Source organism: Melitaea cinxia, chromosome 26, assembly GCF_905220565.1.
Source record: "Melitaea cinxia chromosome 26, ilMelCinx1.1, whole genome shotgun sequence".
In the NCBI taxonomy this organism is placed as follows: domain Eukaryota; kingdom Metazoa; phylum Arthropoda; class Insecta; order Lepidoptera; family Nymphalidae; genus Melitaea; species Melitaea cinxia.
The window spans coordinates 9741621-9756520 of NC_059419.1; the positions used below are offsets into that span (position 1 = coordinate 9741621).

The 14900-nt window shown below is 31.7% G+C and overlaps 1 protein-coding gene across 1 annotated transcript in view; it reads right to left on the reverse strand.

Moving 5' to 3' along the window:
* LOC123666466 (paired box protein Pax-5) overlaps nucleotides 1-14900 on the reverse strand; it is a 92989-nt gene that overhangs the window by 25110 nt on the left and 52979 nt on the right. Inside the window, exon 4 of the mRNA XM_045600557.1 lies at nucleotides 1909-2106. Coding sequence (XP_045456513.1) covers nucleotides 1909-2106 — 198 coding nt within the window. The remainder of the gene's footprint in view (nucleotides 1-1908; nucleotides 2107-14900) is intronic.

A 14900-nucleotide genomic window follows, 5' to 3' on the forward strand; every position in this document is an offset into this window, starting at 1 on the left:
AAAAACGATAACATATGGATTAACCATAATCTGCACTCGAAGTCGAGTGTTACCCACATTAAAAATCCTCGCGTCTAATTACGCGTAGTGTTGCCAGATAAGATAAATGTAAAGGATATTACGTGCGATATCTATTTAATCTATGCTACCGTTTATTAATTTATTCTTATCTGTTTGTTTGTTTTACCGCCTTATTTGAATTTACCAGGATGATATTGTTTTTTCTATGTAATTAATTAAACATTTTATCTCCTGGGTAAAGTACCTCTTCTTACAAATTTAATCGAAGTAATTCAATTACATTCACAAAAAAAACTTAACAAAATAAAAAAAAGTTCATCACTTCAGCCTATCACAGTCCACTGCTGGACATAGGCCTCCACAAGTTCGCGCCGAAAATGGCGTGAACTCGTAATATGTGTTGCCCATAGTCACCAAAAAGAAAGTTATGATCCCACAAAATAAAAGTTACATACATAATAATCCCATGCCCAATAATGAGCCAGGCATACTGAATAATCTACTGTCTAATAAACAAAAATAAAATTATCAGTAAGTAATTAATATACCAAACGGTCAGTATTTGTTGTACGTTATATGATATTTAATAACTCTAAGATTTTGATTCAATGTTTAATTGGATTTGCAAACAAAATTTTGTTTGCTACATAATAATAATAGTAAGAAAATTTATAGTTTTTTAATGTAGTCGATAAACGCTTATTTCGCCGATAAACTGTCACGCATTTTGACAAGTTAAAAAATTGTAAAAGCAATTGTTCCAAAATTTATTTTTTATTTCTTAAAAACATACATTTAAAAAAAAGTAACAACGAGCCCGAAGCGCCCCCACGCTCCATTTCAACAGCCCCAGGGCTCCATTACCGGACAATAACGCGTTATTGGTATCAATAAACAATTGGGGTGACGCAAATCGCATTACTCGACAGAGTTGCTTCTGAAGTGCCTCGGCACGAATGGATTGGGAACTTTCGTTTTTACGGTTCCGTTTCGATGGGTGTCGATAAAACCCTTTTCGATATTTCTAACTGTTATTTTTATTTAATATTTTGATTATTTAAATAAAATTTCTCTTTTAATTGTCCATCATCCTCAGTTTTCTGAGTTCTTTCTGGTTTTTTTAGACGTATTTTTATTTTCATATTGTACCTTTTTGATTGCAAATATTTAATGTTTAAGTTTTTTTTTTTTTTAATATTTAAGATAAATAATAGTTTTAAGGCATTTTTATATGTTACTTAATCAGTGATTCTTATTTCTAATTTTTCACGCAATTTAATTTACTAATTGTACCTACTTGTAATATTTTTGATTTGACATAGTTTCAAGTTAACACAGTTAGGTTAATTGATTTGTTTACTTATTATTGTATACAAAATATACAGATTAATTATAAAATGAAATAACCTAAATAACTAGCAACGTAGAATTTTTTTTTAATCAGTTTGTTTTTTTAAAGATGGACTTTATTATGGGTTCTTCCCCGAGTAATATACATTCCGAATTAGTCACAGCTTATATATTAAATATAATTTTTAATTTTTTAAAGATTAATTTAATTCGTAAATGCAAAATAAGGAATCAAATGTGCCTTTGATCACTTCTTAAATAAAGAGATTTTTTTATTTTGATTTTCAGCAAGCAGCTTCATCAGGTATTGACATACCTGGTCAAAATCTGAAACTGTCCGACCTTATAGAAGATCAAAGCCAAAAAATACTGTTCCCAAGTAGTGTTTTGTTCCTGGGTTAAGTATGGTGGCTAGAGTTCCAGACGTTGCTAGCTACGGTAATTGCTTACTCATCAGGTGCCGGTAACGATAAGTAGTTAAGCGTATGCTTTTTGGCACCCTAGTATACAAAAAGCAGAATGTTCTAGAACCCTTACCTATTGATACTGGAGACTGATGGAACGTTGTCCTGGCTACAGATACCCTCGCTGAGCAGCCGGTCACGTATTTCCCACGCGAACATCGTCGGGTTCTCTCTCTTGTATGCGGCGATGGCGTCCACTACGGGCGGTGTCGCCACCTTCGGCTTCGAACCACCGATAACACCGGCTTTGAAGCTACCCGTTTCGTAATACCTGGTGGAAATAAAATTAAGTTAAAAACTTATTTTCTATTTGAATTAAATTATTTAATCACGAACTTTAGTTGCTAATTCTAATTATTATAACACTTATGCCACTCGTAATATTATAATTGTAAATACTTGAAAAATATCTGTACTTTATAAGCTTATATAGTAGTACTTATATAATAATACTTATATAATAATACTTATTAAGTAATACAAATAATATTTGATTTGATCGAAATACACACATGTTCTATACAAATAAATAAAATTGTAGTGTCTGTTTGTAATATTAAAATAACCGCTTTTTACTAAATACATATGGATATATAAACAGTACATATACAAAAATGACATTTTTTTAATTTTTGTCTGTCTGTCTATTTGTATATTCCGGCTAATTTCTGAAACAGTTGGACCGATTTTGAAGGGTCTTTCACTGGCAGACAGCTGATGCAATAAGGGATAACTTAGCCTACTTTTATTTAAGAAATTTCTTTATTTTATGACTCTGCCAACTAACGATAACTTTTTTGTTAAATTCTACGCGGACGAAGTCGCGAGCACAGCTAGTAAAATATATAGCTAGAGATACACAAAGATATACGCGTAAACAATTAAAATTATTACTAGTATATATACAAACATTTGGCCATAAAAAAATAGCACTTACTAGCTCAAATTCCAAGAAATGGTTAGTAAATAAGACAAACGACAATAACAGACAACGTTAAACGTACTTAAAAATAAATATCACACGCTTATCAGATACATGTCAAACGAACCAGATTGTTGTGTTGTTGATTTATCAAATTCATCACTTTAGGGATAACAAGCATTTTTTATTTTAGGAAAAAAAAATAGTTTAAAGTTTATGTTTACATTCAATATTATTTCAATTACGAATAACGAATTCAAAAAAAAAAACATTAAAAAGGATAATTCATTACAAATGACAAAGGAAAGAAATCACACCATACGTATTCCCAAATCAGCTATAAAGGGGGCCTGATGGACACACGCCCCCTGCCCCTGGGGGCCTGGCATTAGGACTGACGAAAATTAAATTTCAACTGCTCAATAAAATAATGAGACGTATTATGGCAATTCGATTATGTAGCACCCTTTATTTTTAAAAGGGATTTTTTTGCTTGTACTGCCAATGTTATGTGGACTTGTCGTTAAGTGCATCGGTGACGATACATTCGTATTGTAAGTATTACAATTATAATCGTTTGCGAAAAAATTGTATGGTAAGTATTTTTAATCGATTTCAAAAAAGGAGGAGGTTACTAAATTCGACCGTTATATATATTATGTATGTTCGGCGATAACTTCGTCTTTTAGCCACCGATTTTGATAATTCTGTTTTTTTTGGAAAGGAGATACCCCAATTGTAGTACCATGATAAGGAAACCAGGATCTGATGATGGAATCCCAGAAAAATTGTGGAAAACGCTCGAAAATCGTAGTGACGACTAGTGCGTTTTTTAATTTTTTTCGTCTACTTACGTCGTATTACTTGTAGATGTAATTGAAGTCGGTTCTTTTCGTTTGCGAGCAAACACAATTATTTAAATAAATGTTTCTCTAGTTTTTTCTCTAGTTTTGTTCAAACTGAGTATGTGAGGGATATTATGCTCAAAATATGTATTATGAAATTTAATTTAATTTTTGTTATAATATCTGATTTATTTGTTTTTTATAACTGTACATATTATATGATTTTATATTAAATAACTTACTACAAAATATACGCTTTAAAACTCACACCAATTTTTATCGATTTTTTATTTTTGTGATTAAATTTAAACTAACTTTTTTTAAAGTAATAAAATAGAAGGTACAAAAGCATTGATTACAAACTTTTAAAATAGATACAGATTTAGATAATTTGAAAAAAAAATACCATAATGATTTTATAAACGACGGCAAATGGCTTTTTTCACGCCCTCGTTGTTATCTAGTTCAAAATCTACGTAAAGAACGCAAAGCTATGAATCATTTTGGTGATTTACTGAAAATAAAGTGAGATTTGAGTGTATACAGGTATAAACAAGTTTTATGTATGAGATTATCTATATAAATAAATAAATAATCGTTGAAATGGATGTACGAACATGACTCCCGTACAACAGCACGAACTCGTATCATTAGGTTTTTTGTTCATAATTGTTGTTCGTTGTTGTATCAGCACTGGATGTAGCTTTTGTTATAACTGATTTTCTAAAGACCAAGATGATGATGATTAAAAATTGTGTATTGAAAACCTACTTAAATAAATAAATTCTAGTAATTTATTATAATAAAAAAACTTTTTCGGATTTTATCGCGGTTTATTAACTTTTTTAGATGCCCGACGTTTCGGATACTTTACAGCAACCATGGTACGAGAACAATTATATTTAGGCAATTTTGTGACTAAACTTTTGCTTTTAATTATTATTTTTTTTTTTTTTTGTATATAACATCGAAGTGGTGGAGTATTGCAATAATTGTAATTATTAAAAAAAAACTACGTTAAAAAAACTGACTTCACGTGTAAACCGTACTTCCCTTTAGTAAAATACTATGTATGCCACCAACTGATTGAAGTCGGATTACATATCTAGGCGTAATCTGTGTAGATACATAAAAATACCAACCGAATTGAGAGCCTTTTTTTTGAAGTAGGTTAAAAAACATACACATCGATTATGTATTGTCTATTGTATTTATTATTCTATAATTCTTTGCTTTATGGCAAAATGTGAAAAAAAAATAAACTAATTTTTAATCCTAGCAACACCCGTGCGAATAATTCACACTGAATAAGTAAAAAATTTACCGCCCGTCAATCATGTTGACGTTGTTTCAAAATTAAAGCCGTCATATATATAATTTAAATAATTATTTAATTTACAAAAACAAAAGCAATCATATTTTTTCTAGTTATGGATGCCGGTAGAGCAAGCAATTATCTATAAAATGATATATAATTTATTTGGAGTAATTGTGGGGTTTTCTCCAAAAAGGGTGGCTAACATCTTAACCTTAGCGTATTAATATATATGATTACAATTTTTTACTGTTGTTTTAGTGTTACAAGATGTAGGTATTCGTTTATTATGACATATGACATATGAGACGTTTTTAATTAGCATTATTATTAGAATAATATCACAATAACATATCTGTCAACAGTATTACACAAACAAATGGATAAACATGAACAGAAACATGGAGCATCCTTGTCATTCGAGAGGGTCGCTATCCCGCGGGATTCAAACAATTTCTTTGATAATAATGGATTGTTTTTCATTAACACCAACAGATATATTTAATGTAAAGTGTATTTTTTATATGAATAATTAAAATAATAATAATAAAAACTTTTTGATAGATTGATAGAACAAAAATGTGTGTGTACTTCGCGTTGCTAAGTTCTTCTCGACTAGCAACCTTCGGGGTGTCGATTTTTTCGTGACGGTGTGCGCGCGCGTCTCATAATTTTTCCCTAATGCGCCAAAATAAGTATAACTTTAAAAAATTTAACAGAATCTATAATCTTGTAGATAAAGGCGACATTCTATTGTTTACAGCCAGTTACACTAGTCGATCGATTTTTATAAGAAAAAATTATGTGGTGTCATGGAACACCAGGTAGGAACGAAATTCCTTCGGATAGCATAGAAGCAACACAATTTGAAAAAAAAAATGTTGATTTTTTTATATATTTTCTAGTTCTTGATTTTTTAATTTTGTTGGTTGATTTTTAATTAAGTACATAAAAGTATTTAGGAAATTATTTTAGAAAATAACAAATACCGTAAAATAAAATAAATCAAACAAAATAATAATAATAATAATTCAAACTATTAAGTGAAATAAAAAAACGCGTGTCTTTATTTATTTTTGTCGACAGTATAAAATTACATAAATAATTTAAAAAAAGTTTACTAGTAATATTTTAGTTTTACAAACGTCATATTATACAGTCGTGTGACTGATATTACGTCACTTCCGTTATATATTTTTCTTACGGTTTTAGTATCACATTTTTTTCAGTTCGGTCGCCCAGCCAAATGTTAAGCCTGCTGTAAGGAACTTCGTTCCAAAAAGTAAAATGTCGTCAGCAAAAGTGAAAGATATACAGAATGTCATCATTTCTTGATCATTTACATTAAAAAATAATAAATGGGACAAAAAAAATAATGGAAGAAATGGCTAATTAGCCATAAGTCCGCCCATTGTACTTCACTATCTGTAACTATCTTTATGCTTTGTTTGTAATATATTTGTAGTGTACAATTAAGTATAAAATAAATAAATAAAAATAAAAAAATGATAAATTACGGAGAATACAATAGTACCTACTTTTTAACATTGTAGTATTTTTTCATTCATTATTTTTTAACAAAACTAGTAAAAAGAAAACTTAAAAAATGTTAGCGGTAATCAAAAATCGAATTCGCATCGACCATTAATGCTATATTATCTTGTGTATCACAAAAAGAACACTCGACTTTTTGCATTAGCGACCCCATCATAGAGAACCCTCCCATACTCCGGGCCAGTTATGTCGCCCTGGTACCGTGACAACCAAAATTGATGAGATAATTTTGTGATACCATTCTTTTTCTACATACAATTTAATTTGAATAAGGTTAATAAATAAAATAAAATTTATTTTGCAATATGAAACCTGACAGCAATAATTATTAAAAAAATCTATATGTGTTTAAAATCATGAATAAGTTTCAAAATTTTGGGGTGAAATAGCGAGTGAAAATCTAGGAATCAGCAACCAATAACTTTATAATCATTACTTAGTACAAAGCAAAGTCGCTTCCCGCTGTCTGTATGCTTGGATCTTTTAAACTACTCAACGGATTTTGATGCGATTTTTTTTAGTAAATAGAGTGACTCCAGAGGAAGGGTTATATGTATAATACATGCATAATATAGTAGAGGAACACTGATAGTTTTTGCAACCGTGCGAAACTGAGGCATGTCGCTAGTCATAAATAAATGAGAAATAAATACTACAGAACGTTTAAAAAAATTACCCCCCAAAAAAGTTCATGCCATTTTTTGTTTATTATTTTATTAGTATAAATAAAAAATTTAATAAAAAAAATTTAAAAAATTTAATAAAAAAAAATTCGTATTTATTTTCCGTGTCCGTTCCTGTGTCCTGTCCGTGTAAAGGGTTATGCTATTTTATATTCGTGTTTATATTCTACTGTCCGTACGTATACCCGGGTGTGATCACTTATAATTGACTTAAACCGAACCCCACTCGAAATTATTTAAGTGCTAATACCGGCTTACATGTTTTTACTTCGCTAATACTCTGTAATCTCATTTATGGTTTAACCAATTTGAGTTTTGGCTCACAAGTGAGTGCATTAAGGGCCTGCTCCATCGATTACTGATAAATCTATCTGATGTATAACTGTATCCAACAGATAGAAGAAAGTTTATGATGCATTTTATTTTTTTACAATCAAATCTTATCTTTTTTTCATGTATCAAAATCTGTGAATACAAAAGTTTTAGATTACGAATTTATTTGAGGTGATAAAGCTGGTGTAATCGTAAAAAACGTGATGGGAGAGCAATTGAGTACTGTATTGTTGCATTAATAGGCGGGAAGAAAATAATAAGAGAAATTTTAACACACTGTATCACTGAGTTTTAATTATTAGGAATCATAAGGAAAATTGGTACAAATATCAAACACACAGTAGAATACGTTAATTCAAAGGGAAGAAAGGGAACTAGGCGGCTCGATGTACTGCCAGTATTAATTTAATTTTTATGTTGTTGCCAACAAAAGACTTAAATTTTTATTACTTCCTGATAAAACTTATCAGTAGCTTAGGATTTATAAAAAGTTTACTAACCGGTGAAATTAAATGTCGTCCTTTTGTAAATAATCTTATAAACTCAAACTTTCTAATTAGAATGGAGCTGGCTATATACGACATATTATCTACTTTATTTTTTATTAAATACTAGCTCTGCCCACGACTTCGTATCCGTGGAATTTAACAAAAAAGCTTATGTTCAGTTCGCAGAGTTATAAAATAATACATTTCTAAAATAAAAGTAGCCTAAGTTACTCCTTAATTACATCAGCTATCTGGCAGTGAAAGTCCTGTCAAAATCGGTCCAGCCGTTTCAGAAATTAGCCGGACAAACAGACAGACAGACAGACAAAAATTGTAAAAAATGTTATTTGGTATATGTACCGTGTATACTTCCATATGCACTTAGTTAGAAGCGGTTATTTTAATATTACAAACAGACACTCCAATTTTATTTATTGTATAGATGTCATATAAAAACAATTTTTATAGAAATGTATATTTTATCACATAATTTCAAAAATGCGTGTTTATCTACACTTTTAAGTTTGCCTGTAAGTCAGGTTCAAAATTTTTATATTTAAGGTTTCACTTTAGAATGAAAAACTAAATATTATACATCATGATTTCCAAAAAAATATATATATATAGAAAAACATTAGTAAAACCAATGTATAAAACATCAAATCCACAAGCAAAGTCACTCCAACCAACTACACACGTACGACAAGCGCACCAATTAATTGATATTGAATATTGAACATATTGGACAGAGATAAGGGGTTATTGGGTTTATGGGGGAAATCGTTACAAGTATTATCATTGTTACTCGCTATTAGAATACTATTATCATTGTAAAATCACTGAAAAATAATTGAGCGAATATTTAAATAGGATTAAGGTTCCCTACTAGAAAAAAGGTCAGGTTCAACCAGATCATGTATCTGGACCGGATCAGGATAGAATGAGGCATGCCAGATCCGGCAAGCTCTATCAGGACCAGGTGTAGCTAGACAAGGGTAGCCTGATGTAAAATATAATTAAGTATGGTAAGGCGTACTGGATCAGGAGCCGGTCCGGTCCAGATAAGGACAGCCTGATGTAAAATATAATCAATTATTTTTAAACATTAATATTTTTTCAATAATTTAGAGAATAATAGTATGGATTAATATTTTTATACTGTATAACTACCGCTATGTTGTCAAGTAGGCGGTTGGTCCTTCGTAGGCGGTTACAGTACTCTACAGAGGTCCGTAGCACCAGAAGCGTTACAAGTACGTTTTCGACCCTACTAGCGCTGTCGACCAGGGCCGCACAGGGTAAGGCAAAAAAAATAATCAAATTCAGACTAGTAAATATTAGTAAATTACTTTTTCTTTCATATTTTATTTCGCGTATTATCCTTTAAAAATTGTCCATTTTATTTGAAAAATAATATGGGGCCAAGGCTAGGCAAGCTTCCACTCCTTTGTTGCCCCGAGGCTTCCTATAAATCTGACCTCTAATACCGACACAGCGCATTCTTAACAGATCTGGATATTTTACTCACCACAGAAACACAACTCTATACGAGTATTATTTATCTGTGGTCTTCTGTAAGTTAGAATCATTTTCCGAGGAGAATTCTTCCAGATTTTGGGCGAGAAATGCTGTGCCCAATCGAATGTGTCTTGTTCATTTAATTCTATCTTTATTATTTTCTTAACGTAAGATTGAAAAGTTTATTCGTTGATATCAGGTGTTATCAGTTATTCTATTATTTTATTAATATAGGCCAAATGATGTTCATTTACTTTATTTGTTTCAAAACTAAGAGGACGCGTTGGCGCAACGGTTTACAGCACTGCTTTGTGGCTGTTGTGCTGGTGGTTGCAGTTTCGATCCCCGCACATGACTAACATTTGTATTGGCTATACAAATGTTTGCCGTGTTCTGGATGTTTGTGCAGTCCTTGTGAGTCTCCCCATTGTGCCTCGGATAGCACGTTAAGCCGTCGATCCCGGTTATTATCATGTACACCTGATAGCGATCGTTACTCATAGTAAGAAATATATCCGCCAACCTGTATTGGAGCAGCGTGGTGGATTAAGCTCTGATCCTTCTCCTACACGGAGAAAGAGGCCTATGCCCAGCAGTGGCTATTATACGCTGAAGTGTAAGCGTAACTTAGATTTTCTAAAAGTAACACGGATAATAAAATTGATAATTAAGTCAGGGATAACACGACAACCACAAACTTTTATAATACAAAAATAATTATCAAAATCGGTACACCCAATAAAAATTATGAGATGACGCATAAAAAATTATCGAGGTACAATCGAATTTAAAACCTCCTCCTCCTTATTTTGAAGTTGGTTGAAAATATAATTAAACGAACGATGTCAATAAAGGAAAATTCTAAGTTGATTATAATTAGAAAACAAATAATTTTCCGGAATTAAAATTAAAGCCGACTAACATACAAACGAAAGTAGCACGGTCCTGTCCGTATATAATAATTATACAGTTTTTCTGTCTGTACGTCTGGACGCAGAAAGCGTAACGATGCTTCACTTCCGCTAAACGAAAAATTATTACACGATTTTAATCTTTATTTCGTACGAAATAAAGCTCAAAATATGTTCAATATTTTACATATGTACAGTCAGTAAAATTGTAATTAATATTTGATATATCACGCCGTTATAGTGTTTATATTAATTGAGATAACGGCGATTTTTCATTAAATATTTTCATATAAAAATACTAGGACGATGTGTGTATTATAAAATAATTATGATTAAAAGTCGACTTAGTTCTTTGATCGCCATTTTTTGAGTCTTAATCTAGACTAAAGTAAATCTAGTTATAAGCTGCGTAGCTAATACACTCTGAAATTTTATTGTTTCTAAAATGTATACCTAATTTATATAAAATTTTAGGTACTGTGTTGTAAAATGCTTTGTAATACTATAAATCAACATGGCTTTATTTAAAAAATTGAATTCATTTCAAACAGAAATAATAATAATAGCCCGCCTGCCCAGCGTGGTAACTATGGGCAAGACACATGAGTTCGCGCAATTTTTGGCGCGAACTTGTGGAGGCCTATGTCCAGCAGCGGACTGCGATAGGCTGAAATGATGATGATGATGATAAATAATAATAATATGCTCAACACACAAACACGATCATCTGTTCCTAAGGTAACTTTATGCCTTAAGCTTTTGAGTATCAATCGACTGGTATAACTGTATTTTTATTGTAATAAATTTACATACACATAATTATATAGATAAATATATATTACCAAACTTGAAACGGGAATCAAACCGATCTCCAGAGCAGAAAGCAGCGTAACTATAAACTGCGCCAACGGGTTAGTCAAAGGAATTGAATTATAACTGACAATTCCAGTATATAAAGGTGGATAAAAAAAGCTCACTGAATTCAAAACAGAGATAGACGCGCAGGGCAAATAAATTGAAAAGCAATAGAGCTTTATTCTGCGATCCCGCGGGACTAGTGATGTGCGACGGGATCGGGTGTATCCTGCTGTCATATGGTTTAATTTATCGATGAAAGTTATCGATTTTTTTCTAAAAAGAAAAAAGGGTATATAAGTTTTCTTATCTGACTGATGAATTTTTCAAATCACAGGATGTTTTATTAATAACAATTATTATATGTCTCAATATTATTATATATATACGTACCTAACTTTTTCCTCCAAAAATTCTCAATAACATAATATGTGATATATTAACGCACACACATAATAACATCACTACGATTCGCTTGTAACGATCACACTGCAAATAATGAGTACCTACTTATATTTTTATTTTACTGATAATTAATTTAATAATTATTAATAAACACGTTGCTTCAGCCTGTAATAGCCCACTACTGGGCATAGGTCTCTTTCCCCATGTAGGAGAAGGACCAGAGCTTAATCGACCACGTTGCTCCAATGCGGGTTGGTGGATATATTCCCTACTATGAGTAACGATCGCTATCAGGTGTACATGATAACAACCGGGACTGACGGCTTAACGTGCTCTCCGAGGCACGCTTGAGACCCACTAGGACTGCACAAACACCCAGACCACGGCAAACACCTGTATGGCCAATACAAATGTTTGTCATGTGCGGGGATCGAACCTGCAACCGCCAGCGCAACAAGTACAATCCATGCCTGTGACCGCTGCGCCAACGCGGCGTCACAAATAAACACGTAACTATTTCTAATTTAATTGGATATGATGGTCTAAAAAGCTTATGGTGCTTAATTTTCTTAAATAAAATTTTAATTTATACGATTGTATTGACTTTTTATTTATCTAATATGCATAATAACAAAAATGGATTAGCAAAATTTTTCAAAATCAAATAAGCTAATCATTACATAGTATAAAACAAAGTCGCTTCCCGCTGTCTGTATGCTTAGATCTTTAAAACCACGCAACGGATTTTGATGCGGTTTTCTATAAGTAAATAGAGTGATTCCAGAGGAAGTTTTACATGTATCGTCACTCATCTTCACTTCAGCCTATCGCAGTCTGCTGGATATAGGCCGGACAAGCTTGCGCCAAAAATGGCGTGACCCATGTGTTCTGTCCATAGTCATATATGGGATAGTTATCCCGCCATCCAATCATCGCCAGGTTATTGATATTATAGTCACATTTAGAGTTTAGCTTTAAAAATAGTGATTCCAAAGGAAGGATTATATGGATAATACATGCATAATATAGTAGAGGAACACTGATAGTTTTTGCAACCATGCGAAGCCGGGGCGGGTCGCTGGTTTACAATAACTTCGCTCCAAAAGTTTACATACAATATTGACTAATAATTTAAAAACTTTAGTAATAAATTGAAATAAAAATGTAAAACTTAGTAAATCTCAAGATAACTATCTTCAATAAATAATAGTTTGCATTAATAAAGGGATTTTAATTATACTTTATCCCGCGTCCCGGGATTCGCATCACTAGGGTCAGTTTCAATTTCATACGAACAATGGTCAGAGCTCTCGTTCGTGTACTGCCTATTGTTCGATTGACCACTTGTGTTTGTGTTTTGTTGCTTTGTGTGTGTTGTGTATATTGGACACGTAATGTTAAATTATTGTTAAAAATTGTTTTATTATTATTAAAATACATAATTGTAATAATTATAGGTAGGAAGAATTGAAGAAACGTTATTCGAATTAAACGAAATCTACACAATAATTATCAATTTGAGCTATTTTTAATCGACTTCCAAAAAAGGAGGAGGTTCTCAATTCGACTGTATTTTTTTTTTTTATGTATGTTAACATCAGAACTTTTGACTGGGTGGACCGATTTCGACAAATTTGGTTTTAATCGAAAGGTGGTGTGTGTCAATTGGTCCCATTTAAATTTATTTGAGATCTAAAAACTACTTTTCGAGCTATATCTAATAATGCGTTTTTACTTGACGCTTTTTTCGTCGACCTACGTTGTATTATACCGCATAACTTTCTACTGGATGTACCGATTTTGATAATTCTTTTTTTTGTTAGAAAGGGGATATCCCTAGTTTGGTACTATGATAAGGAAACCAGGATCTGATGATGGAATCCCAGAGAAATCGAGGGAAACTCTCGAAAATCCGCAATAACTTTTTACTGGGTGTACCGATTTTGATAATTTTTAATTTAATCGAAAGCTGATGTTTATCATGTGGTCACATATAAATTTTATCGAGATCTGATAACTACTTTTTGAGTAATCTTTGATAACGCGTAGTTACTTGACTATTTTTTCGTCGATCTACGTTGTATTACTCGTCGATGTAATTGAAGTCGGTTTTTTTTTCCTTTGCGAGCAAACACAATTATCATATATATTGAATTTCTCTATTTTATTTGTAATTTCAAAGGATTTTAGAGAATAATTTAAAATTATACAATTATTCTTATTTGTTATCAAATATAAAAGATCCTTTAATGTGGGAACTTGTTATTAGTTCATTTTTTTACAATTTAACGCATTATTAGTGATTTTTGAGTTAACATCATTTATGATTTACATGATTTAGTAATCAGTATTGTTGTATCTGGTTATTTTTTGACTAGACGTGAGAAATTATTTCATTGGATATGATCTTTGTAGATCTTCACGATAAGCGTAATTTTTCGATTTATTTTTAACCGCTTATATCAAATGTCACTCAAATTATTTTCTCTTTATTTTTTATCATAATATGTAATGTTCTACAAAATCATATCACATGGATAGTAATTAATGTGTCACGAATAGTACCGAAGACGGACAGCAACGTCTTCGGTGCGACAAAGCCAGCCCTGCGGTCACCAACCCGCCTACTCAGCGTGGTGACTATGGGCAACACGCACGAGATCACGCCATTTTTTGGCGCGAAATTGTGAAGACCTATTTCCAACAGTGGACTGCGATAGGCTGAAGTGTAAAAGTACCGTTGATATGTCAAAAAAAAAATGTTTATTTTTTCTAAAAATTTGCTAGGAAAACTGTGGACGAAAGAAAGAGACGTAGGTAAGAGCGCGTGTTCATCTAAACTGTTAGCAGTGAAAGATTCAATTGTTTTGTTAGAATGCTAAAACTATTACGCTACAGGTATATTCATATTCTATACAGTATAGTATTACCGAGAATTTTCTTACAAAAATTGCCTTTAAATGCCAAAGTCATTTCACTCTGCCAGAAACAGCGTTAAAAAAAACCTTAAATGCTATGACTGTTTAGTGTTTTACCTTCCAATCAATTTAATAAAATAGAAAATAGCAGAATAATGGTGAAAAAATCTAAAAGTTTCTAAACAAGATTGTAAGTATTCCAAGCTAGATTTAATAAAGTGCCTTTAACTGCGGTTTGTAGACCTAAGACCCTAACCACTAACGAGGCGTTCGTTTACAGGCATTTAAACTAATTAATTTGTTGTATTTATCTTTAGA